Source organism: Poromitra crassiceps (assembly GCF_964638095.1).
Source record: "Poromitra crassiceps genome assembly, chromosome: 18".
Taxonomy (NCBI): Eukaryota; Metazoa; Chordata; class Actinopteri; order Beryciformes; family Melamphaidae; genus Poromitra; species Poromitra crassiceps.
Genome location: NC_139636.1, coordinates 29,809,070 through 29,820,064, shown reverse-complemented (window position 1 = coordinate 29,820,064; position 10,995 = coordinate 29,809,070). Strand labels below are relative to the sequence as shown.

Below are 10,995 nucleotides of genomic sequence, written 5' to 3'. Positions count from 1 at the left end.
CAAAACATTATGATGTCACAGCCTCAGCTAGCGGTTAGCAAAACATTATGATGTCACAGCCTCAGCTAGCGGTTAGCAAAACATTATGATGTCACAGCCTCAGCTAGCGGTTAGCAAAACATTATGATGTCACAGCCTCAGCTAGTGGTTAGCAAAACATTATGATGTCACAGCCTCAGCTAGTGGTTAGCAAAACATTATGATGTCACAGCCTCAGCTAGCGGTTAGCAAAACATTATGATGTCACAGCCTCAGCTAGCGGTTAGCAAAACATTATGATGTCACAGCCTCAGCTAGCGGTTAGCAAAACATTATGATGTCACAGCCTCAGCTAGCGGTTAGCAAAACATTATGATGTCACAGCCTCAGCTAGTGGTTAGCAAAACATTATGATGTCACAGCCTCAGCTAGCGGTTAGCAAAACATTATGATGTCACAGCCTCAGCTAGTGGTTAGCAAAACATTATGATGTCACAGCCTCAGCTAGTGGTTAGCAAAACATTATGATGTCACAGCCTCAGCTAGTGGTTAGCAGAACATTATGATGTCACAGTGAAGTTGGCCTTTGAAAAAATGTCATCACTTGATCATTTTACCCAATAAGACATTTATGTGAAATGTTGTCTGTGCCGAATATTAGCTTCAGGGAGATGAATGGTAATCAAAGCTTCTATGGGGTTAACATTAACCGTTAAACAGGTAAATTGATGTATATACTGTGTGTGTGTGTGTGTGTGTGTGTGTGTGTGTGTGTGTGTGTGTGTGTGTGTGTGTAGCCATACAAAAAGATAGAATGTAATGTCTCGACTCTGGGAAAGTGCAGTGAACATGGCTGCCCTGCCCTGCAGTGCGTCACTGTATTAACAGTTTGCTGTGAGGCTGCAGGAGGCGGCTGAGGTCACACACACACCGTTTTCCCGAAACATGACTATCCCAGCATTCCTCAACTCAGCATCACGCTGGTCTAAACTTGTTTTATACCAAGCCCGCCCCAAAAAATTGGCAGGATTCGAGCAACGGTTAATGAGTTACGGCCAATTTAGTGTCAGGGCGTGTTTCGTTAAAGTAACTACGAGCAAGATTTTCGATTGTTATTAAACAGTCTAAATGTAATATCGATGCCTCATATCTTACCTCTAATAGTAGATGAGACCAATGCCGAGTGAATCGGCCAGTGTTGTCTTGATGATTATAGTCTGTGTGCGGGCCGGGCAGATCAGGAAGTGAAACGAAACGATTTACGGCAGCCACTTCGGCCATAACCACAAAATGACTTTCAAACAAACTGTTAGAATATAACGAGAGATGTTCGCGAGAGCAGAAAGTAGAGAGGAAAGCTGTTTTGGGTCTGTTGCTACGGCCGTAAACCGTTTCGCTCTGCCTAGCAACGGTTTACAGCTGCCGTAAACCGTTTCGCTTTGCCTAGTGTAGAGGGATTTGAACTTTTGAACACACTGGTGGCCGTTTCTCGGAAGCGCCGGATGTTAAACATGGGATAATGAGGGCTAAAACACAGGCCTGGGTGCATTAACCTCATGAGAGGATGTTGTTCTAGATATTGAAGTATGATTTTTGGATATTGGCTAATTATGGACGAGAGTGAGACAGGCGATGTTCTCAAGCTGGTCGTGGGGTTAAGGTCACCTTGGAGGAGGAGGTTGGGAAACAGGATGATGAGGCTGGTTGTTTTGCCTCTGACAAAGCTATATAGTCAACATCACTGAATGGAGAGGTGGCCACTGTTCTCTATCCTCCATGCACTCCACTACCTCACAGCTCTCATATACTCTCACCACTGTTCTTCACCTGTCTATTCTATCGCTGTAACTTCATGCAACTTAGAAATAAACCACACGCTGAGAAACTTGGACACGATTTGACGACTTTTATCTTCTATGAAAACGATGCATCTGTATATAGGTTGTCATATGCCTTGCCTGCCTTTCAAGACCATTTCTCTTGGAGGCCAAAGACTTTTTCCCTCGACACTAGCAACAGACCCAAAACAAGAAGGACGGCTTTCCTCGCTACTTCAAAGGGCTTTATACTCTCACCAACATCTCTCGTTGTTTTTCTAACAGTTTGTTTGAAATTAATTTTCTAATTTTTTGGTTATGGCCGAAGTGGCTGCCGTAAACCGTTTCGTTTCACTTCCTGATCTGCCCGGCCCGCACACAGACTATCATCATCCAGACAGCACTCGCCGATTCACATGGAACTTGCTACAGAACACTTTACAACTGAATCAGCTGATCCCCCCGAGACCTTTCAGAATGCTCCTCCAGGACACTTTACATAAAGAATGCTCTTGTTTTATCTGACTTGTTTTTTTACCTCCTTGTTTTTCCATGTTGTCTATTTTCATCTGTCTGTTATGTAACTGCTGTAAATGTCTTCATTGTAACAGGGCTTCCTTCAAAATGAGAGCTTGCTCTCAAGAGCTCTCCCCTGTATGAATAAAGGTTCAATAATAAAGCTTAAATAAAATAAAATAAACTGTTACAAAGCAGCAGGCATTGAAATGAATTACAGATTATCCAAAGGTACACAGTACAGGAAATCCACTACTCAAATTCCAAATTCCATTACTCTGTTTACTGTAGCAGAGGCTATTGCTATTGCTACACTTAACACACACACACACACACACACACGCACGCACACACACACGTGTAAGCGTTCACGTAAACAGACACACAGTACCGCTTCCACAGCCTGCCCTCCATACCATATACAGTAACAAAGTCCCCAGTGTCTGAGCTTGGATGAGAGGGGGAAGACAGTTACACACACTTCACATCTTCACACACACACACACACACACACACGCACACACACACACGTGCATGCATGCACACAAACTCACACACACACTTGTGTGCTAGCTGACACACTGTAGTAAATGGTTTGGCTTTAGTCTTACTTTTGTCTGGAAGGTAAATATTGAAGTGGGCAGAGATACTGTTACTTCATCCAAACACACACATACTGTAATGCAGACACACTTACGGTACACACACATACACACACACACACACACACACACACACACACACACACACACATAATGCGATTGCAGACACACTTACGGTAACACACTACACACACTTTCAGAGGAACTGGACGAGTCACATGTGATGTCAGAGGTCAGCGAGGGTGGTGGATGGGAGTGTGAGTGTATTGGGGTGTGTGTGTCTGTATGTGTGTGTGTCTATGTGTGTGTGTGTGTGTGTGTGTGTGTGTGTGTGTGTGTGTGTGTCTGTGTGTGGGTGTGTGTGTGTCAGAGGTGGGAGGGGCTTGTCTTGTGTTGTATAAATGCAGGGCTTCAACATGACGACTTTCTGAAGACTCTTCAGAGCGCTCAGACCGAGACGTAAAGGGCCAGTGCAACATTTTATAGAAGGGCAAGAAAACGAGACTTTAGACTGCAATGGCTAACCACAATGGTAAGTGTTGTTATCTATCTATCTATCTATCTATCTATCTATCTATCCATCTATTCTATACACACACACACACCCACCCCGAGCCTTGGCTCGAACATGAATATATAGGAATAAACATCTCCTCCCTGCAGAAGCAATACTTTAGTTTTAATGTACATGGTATTCGCTTCTACCAGAGTTCATCTAAAGCGTCTGTGTAAACACCTCTCTCAACTCCATGTGTGAGAGGAAGTGCTTACATGCTCTGACATCTCACACAGCCACACAGCAGCTTGACTTTGACACAACGAAACAAACACCAGGGCAAATGGAAGATAAAAGTTCACTCAGAGCATATGGCATACTCTGTAAAATAATTAATTCTGCTGTTAATAATAAAATAATTCAGCTGTTACACTATATCTATCTATCTATCTCTATTTATCTATGTCTCACTGTCTGTCTGTCTCTCTGTCTCTCTGTCTCTTGCTCTGTCTGTCTGTCTGTCTGTCTGTCTCTCTGTCTGTCTGTCTGTCTGTCTGTCTGTCTGTCTCTCTGTCTCTTGCTCTCTCTGTCTGTCTCTCTGTCTGTCTGTCTCTCTGTCTGTCTGTCTGTCTGTCTGTCTGTCTGTCTGTCTGTCTGTCTGTCTGTCTGTCTCTTGCTCTCTCTGTCTTTGGTCCATATTACAAATGTTGCTAAATGCTGCAGCTGATTGTGATATCTGTGGAAAAAATGTTGTGATATGACCCAACCTAATTCCATCGACAAATACCAGGACAGTTATTCAGTCTATTAGATCGCTGTGGGATTCACCAGAGGCTCCATGATACCATATCACAATACTTAAGTCACAATAGAATATCATTGCAATTTTTAAAATGTTGTGATTTATTACCTTTTTTCAACGGCAATCGATGTCCCCAAAGGATAAAACTTTGTCAACATCTGTTTTATTTAATAGGGTCAAGTTTCCAGTCTGTTCATCTCACTTCAATCATTTTTATTACAGCAAAATGGGATGGTCAGGCAAACAGAAACACCATCATGAAAACCTGTTATCAATGTTGCATCTACTGTACCTGACAATTCATAAAATATCGTGATACTTGGCTTTGTGTATCTTGCCGCACAAAATATTGCGGTACTATGCTGTATCGACCCCCATTATTAGATCAGGAATACAAAATCAAGCTGGCCGAGCAATCGAAACATATTGAAATCAGGATTGAAGTAATTGATGTGTATAATAATAATACAGCTTTGTCTGATATACAAAATGAAATTGTGTCAAGCTAAGTGCAGCACCTTACTAAGTCAAGCTAAGTCAAGCCAAGTCAAGCTAAGTGCAGCACCTTACTAAGTCAAGCTAAGTCAAGCCAAGTCAAGCTAAGTGCAGCACCTTGTGTCAAGCTAAGTGCAGCACCTTACTAAGTCAAGCTAAGTCAAGCTAAGTACAGCACCTTGTGTCAAGCTAAGTGCAGCACCTTACTAAGTCAAGCTAAGTCAAGCTAAGTCAAGCTAAGTGCAGCACCTTACTAAGTCAAGCTAAGTCAAGCTAAGTGCAGCACCTTGTGTCAAGCTAAGTGCAGCACCTTACTAAGTCAAGCTAAGTCAAGCTAAGTACAGCACCTTGTGTCAAGCTAAGTGCAGCACCTTACTAAGTCAAGCTAAGTCAAGCTAAGTGCAGCACCCAATATTTAATGAATAACAATGCAGCCCACTTGAATGTGTCTGTTTGCTCTGTCAGGTGTGATTGTCGCTGTGGATCTGAGAAGCCGTGTGAACAACCAGGCTCACCGCACCAGGGAGATTGATCGGGAGCGCTTGATCGTCCGCAGGGGGCAGCCCTTCTCCATAACGCTGGAGATATCTGACTCTCTGCCCCCTAAACACCACCTGGCACTGGTGCTGCACCTGGGTGAGTAGAGCTCACCCAAAAGTGTCGAAAAGGTTCAGGTATGAGACCTCCTGTAGAGGGGTGGACATTTGATTGACAGTGGAGGTAACCAATGCCAGTGGAGGGGACTTTATCTACACGGGTTAAGATGTATTTTGTGACAAATAGAGCTGACTGATATCTCACATCTCACATCTCAAAATTAACTTATTTTTGGTCAGGCGAAAGCAGGCCAGTAACATGTCTGTCGCCTCCCAAAGGCGACAGACATGTTACACATGTCACAACCATACACGGGTGTTCCGTTTGCATCAGTTCCTGCATGCGTGCCACAGCGCGAGCTCAGGATCACAGTCGCCAAGTCCACTTTAAAGAGTTGGTTGGTTTTGTTTGAAGTCAGTGTACTACATGCAGTAGAATGCAGTTTGGAGACATGGAGACCGTATTGGTATTGGTTACACGTGCTTTGCTTCCTGCTTTACCACCTCAAAATGGTTGCTGTGAAAAGGGTCAAGTCTAAGTCTCGCCATCGTGAGATTGCCCATGGGACCTGAGGAAGTGAATTCTCCATCCATTTCCTCATAGACGTTTAGTCAAACCTCTTTTAAGAAGAGTTGTATTTGGACAAACCAAGTGATTCAGCTATTCAGGATCATGAGAGACCATAGAACATTTCACTCAGACCAAAACTATTTATCTTTCCCCTTTTCTTTTTGGTAGGTCTCAGGACATTCTAAGTTGTTATTTGAACATATTATTTATTTAAATGTATTATTATTATTATTATCATTATTGTTGTTGTTGTTGTTGTTGTTGTTGTTGTTGTTGTTTTTCGTAATGTGTGAGGTTTTCACAGTGCATGTTCACAACATATTCTCATTTCAGTAATAAGATGGATGGATGAACTATCATTTTAATAATTTCTCTGATCTCATCCCACCATCTGTCTCCTCAGGTAAGAAGGACCAGGTTGTGATCAAGGTTCAGACGGAGCGTGGGGCCGGTGACACGTGGTGGTTCGGCCAGCAGGAGGTGCAGGGCGAAGTGCTGCTGACCGTGCACAGTCCGGCCGATGCTCTCATTGGCCAGTACCGCCTGGCCGTGCTGATGATGTCACAGGACGGTCGCATTCTAGAGAAGAGTGACTCCCACAAGTTCTACCTGCTCTTCAACCCCTGGTGCAAAGGTACAAAGGCATGGCTGCACACACATGGCTATTCTTGCTGTGTCTTTATGATTACTTTACTATGCTGCTGGTTTTCAAATGCCTTCAAATACATGATACACAAGCATCATTTTGAGGTCCAATAGGGCCTCAATGCCTGAGAGATAGCACTAATGTGACACAATGAAAACAATGTCAAAGATGCAAAGCACGTGCTGAGTACCAGTCACCACATCTCGCCACAACTCAGCTGTGATGGAAGGTTCTGTCTGAGGCGCCGTTTTCCACCGCCATCATCAAAACACCAAACGAAGGCATTTCTCGCAGAACGTCATGTTCTTTTAATAAGGGTCCAAACACTGAAGCTGTTCTGGCATCTTGACCCTCACAAATTTATGATGGCGTTGGCGCTTCCACTTATGGATGTGATGTGATGTGATGTGATGGGACACCAATGAGAGACAAACTTCTGCATCAGTGTTACATTAATGATCGATCAGCATGTGTAACGGCGTTGTGTAGGTGGTACTTGCAGCAACCCATGTTAAGGGCTTGTCCAGGGGTGGATTCGAACTGCCGACCCTCGGCTTGGGAGTCCAGCATGTTAACCGCAACACCAAGAGAGCTAGCTCCCTTGGCGGAGCTGATTAACATGCCTTTATACCTGGGGAGTGAGTTTAACCAATCCACTCGCTACCACTCAGGACTCACGAGGAATCCGCGCTGATTCAACTCGGTTACACATGCTCACTGTCCTCTTTGTGTGTGTGTGTACGTGTGCATGCGTGTGTGTGTGTGTGTGTGTGTGTGTGTGTGTGTGTGTGTGTGTGTGTGTGTGTGTGTGTGTGCATGTGTGTATGTGTGTGTGTGTGTACCAGATGACGCTGTGTACCTCCCTGATGAAAGTCTCCTCCAGGAGTATGTTATGAATGAAGACGGAACAATCTACCTGGGAACCTGGGATTCCATCGCCACCCTTCCATGGAACTTTGGACAGGTACGCACGCACACACACATGCATGCACACACCTACACACTCACACACACACACACACATGCATGCACACACCTACACACTCACACACACACACACACACACACACACACACACACACACACACACACACATGCATGCACACACCTACACACACAGGTTGGATTGTTTTACACAAATAGAGTATGGTTTTATTATAGTTTTAAAAATTGCTTGTAAAAGGTGTAGAGACGAGAGTAGGCCATACTTAGGCTTATGTGACACTAGTAGTATTGTTAATCCAGTGTTATTGGACTTGGACTGGAACACCGGGGACTCAAGACTCGACTCAGACTGGAGATATAGTGACTCAGCTACAACACTGCTTTAATCAACCTAAAGTGGTCTAATTAAAAGTGATCTAATTAAGTCATAAGAAGTTAAAATATACCTTTGCGTACTTTTAGTATTCATGTGAGTCAACCACAAACTAACACAAACTAACATTATACAGCTGTAGACTCACCCAACTTAGTATACCTAAACGTCTATAAACTAAAAAGTGGGCCAATTTACTCACTGACAAAAGGGTGTAAACTAATATTTGATAAAGTTAGTACAATTCTTACACTTCAAGTTTACAACAGCTTAAAAAGATAGCTCAACTATACAAGTAAGATGAGCTGATGAGCAGACCTGCAGACTGGTGCTTGCGTCCGTGCGTCCGTGCGTGTGTGCGTGCATACGTGCGTATCTATGAATGTATGAATGGGACAAGTATCTTGGTGCCTGCCAGGCTGGTGGGTGGGTGGCCTGTGTGAATTGTCACAGTGGTGTGACAGTGGAGACTCAGGCTGCCAGCGGTGGTCAGGACACTTCTAGACGGGAGGTGTCAGAATGTAGGCAGACCGCACAAACAAGGGCTTGTCCCTTCACAGGACAGGAGACAAGCAGGCAGGATGCAGAGAGGTGCCAGGCAGGCAGGTAGACAGGTGGGAGGGACCAAACAGAGAGGTGACCAGAATAACACACACACATGACCTGCATGGGAAATCTGGCTGAAGTCTCAACAAATAATCCATCATCTCTCTCTCTCTCTCTCTCTCTCTCTCTCTCTCTCTCTCTCTCTCTCTCTGTCTCTCTGTCTCTCTCTCTCTCTCTCTCTCAGTTTGAGGACCATGTGATGGACATCTGTTTGGAGATCCTGGACAACTCCAACGCGGCTCTGAGGAACTCAGAAATGGACGCTAAGCAGAGATGTGACCCGGTCTACGTCAGCAGGACCGTCACTGCCATGGTGAAGATCTCTGCCCCTCCATGCTAAAAGGAACAGTTCACGCAAAAATGAACATTCTGTCATCACTGACTCTACTCGCCCTCATGCCAGGTGAAACACAGGTAAAGTTTGTCCATATATAACACACAGGGAGAAAAACATTCCCCTTCAGTTGTGCTGTAACTCATTTCCATGCTCGAGTCTGAGATTGCCCTCTGTTTAACACATTTATATGAGGGTGAATTCCATTTCCCCTAACCAATCACCAGAGACCGGAAGTCCATGTTAGTTACTCCACCACCACAACAACAACAACAACATCTCCCCTTTGAATAAATGCCTTCAAGCAGGGTGCCGTTCAGATTTCAAAGTACTTGGTAATTTTAATCAATTTAAAACAGCTTCGATAGCAGGCGGCGGCATTAGTTGTTATTACTCTTCAGCGCACTTCCTATGTTAGATGATGTCACCACTGATGAAGACGTCACCAAGGATGTCAACATTGATGATGCCACAGTGATGATGTCGACAGTGATGATGTGATCATTTATGATAATGTCATCCTTGATGATTGATGATGTCATAAATCGTCAATGGTCCTGCTGCCACTACCCTGCCCTGAACCCCACATTCCCTCGCCAACTAAGTATTCTGGGGACCCAAATTCTTGCTGTCAGTTCTAGGGGTGTCACGATACACTCAGTTCACGATACGATATGTATCACGATACTGGGTTCACGATAACGATACGATACGATACGATTTTAACAATATTTTTTTAAACTTGAATAATGACAATATATGACTGGAAAAGTAGTATTTTATTTGAAATGCACAAATACAAAACATGCTGTTGTGGGAAATTGTTATTACAATAACAACTAGAAAAAACATGAGATTGGAGATAAGGCTTATCTTGAAATAGAATGAGTTACACCGTCACTTAGATTTACTTTGAACTAAAAGGTTTCTCAGCAGTATATTCTCATTATGCATCTTCAGTTTTTCTTCAAACTCAAACAACAAGACTTTTCTTAGTCTATTTTTTATGCTTCAGTTTTTCCTGTCAAGTAAACAGTTTTGCCAGAAACTCAATTGAATGGTTTCTCTCCTGTATAACTTCTCATGTGTCTCTTCAGAGACTTGTTCAACTGAACTACTTTCCACACATTGAACTTCAACAAACAAAGACGTTTCTTAGTCTATTTAAAAAAAAAAAAAAAAAAAAAAAAAAAAAAAATTGCGATATGAGATTTCATCTCAACGATACATATCGTGACGTTTTACTATCGCGAAATTTCGTGGGACGATATATTGTGACACCCCTAGTCAGTTCCTGACCCAGACAGTGTCAGTTAGCGTTTGATGCTCAACCTACTCGATATGCCACTGAAGAGGCTAAGCTAGCTTACCTGCTCAACCTGTTGGAGGGTTTTTTCAACGCTCTCTTTGAGCAAGGCTCCCAGTTTGCCTTGTCGTTTGCTGCTTTCTCTGCCCAAGTCACACGAGTTTATGATCACCCAATACGAGGCCAGCAGGCCGGCCAGCAATGCCAGACCAGAAGCAGCCAAACTCAACTGGGCAGATTCGAGAGTCTGGACGCAGACAAGTTGTCCTGTACCTGTGGCCAGTGGTGACTGGTTTTCTCTCCACTTGTGTTCTCATTCTCCCTGTGTGTTATAATGGACAAACCTCACCTGTGTATTCAACTGGCAAGAGGGTGAGTAGATGATGACTTTTGGGTGAACTGTTCCTTTAAACCAATAGCATCGTCTCTTTCATATTCAAACCTGAGCTGTGTGGCAGCATGTTAACTCTGCATCACAACCTCACCGTGTCCAGGTGAACTCTAACGGTGACCACGGCGTGCTGGAGGGTAAATGGGCGGAGCCATACTCAGGCGGAGTCAGACCCAGCAAGTGGACCGGCAGCGTGCCCATCCTCCAGCGCTGGAGCAAGGCCGGCGGCAAGAAAGTCAAATATGGCCAGTGCTGGGTGTTCGCTGGTGTGGCCTGCACAGGTGAGGCTCTATATAACAACAATGAAAGCCTGTAGCACCAGAGGAAGGAAGGAAGTGACCCAGTCTAATAATGCCTGTTGTCTTCACAGTGCTGCGTTGTTTGGGCATCCCAACACGCTGCATCACCAACTTCTCCTCTGCCCACGACACGGATGGGAACCTCTCCTTAGATGTCCTGTACAACGAGAAACTAGAGAACCTGGGGGCCAGAGACAGCAGCTGGTAGGACGACTCACACT

General features: G+C 44.2%; 1 protein-coding gene across 1 annotated transcript in view; it reads left to right on the top strand.

Annotated features, from left to right (window-relative positions):
• The first annotated feature begins 3,375 nt into the window (after nt 1-3,375).
• tgm2l (transglutaminase 2, like) overlaps nt 3,376-10,995 on the top strand; it is a 15,814-nt gene continuing 8,194 nt past the window's right edge. The window contains exons 1-7 of the mRNA XM_083654495.1: nt 3,376-3,446; nt 5,173-5,343; nt 6,278-6,508; nt 7,366-7,484; nt 8,629-8,757; nt 10,579-10,756; nt 10,846-10,978. Coding sequence (XP_083510621.1) covers nt 3,431-3,446; nt 5,173-5,343; nt 6,278-6,508; nt 7,366-7,484; nt 8,629-8,757; nt 10,579-10,756; nt 10,846-10,978 — 977 coding nt within the window. The 5' untranslated portion in view covers nt 3,376-3,430. The remainder of the gene's footprint in view (nt 3,447-5,172; nt 5,344-6,277; nt 6,509-7,365; nt 7,485-8,628; nt 8,758-10,578; nt 10,757-10,845; nt 10,979-10,995) is intronic.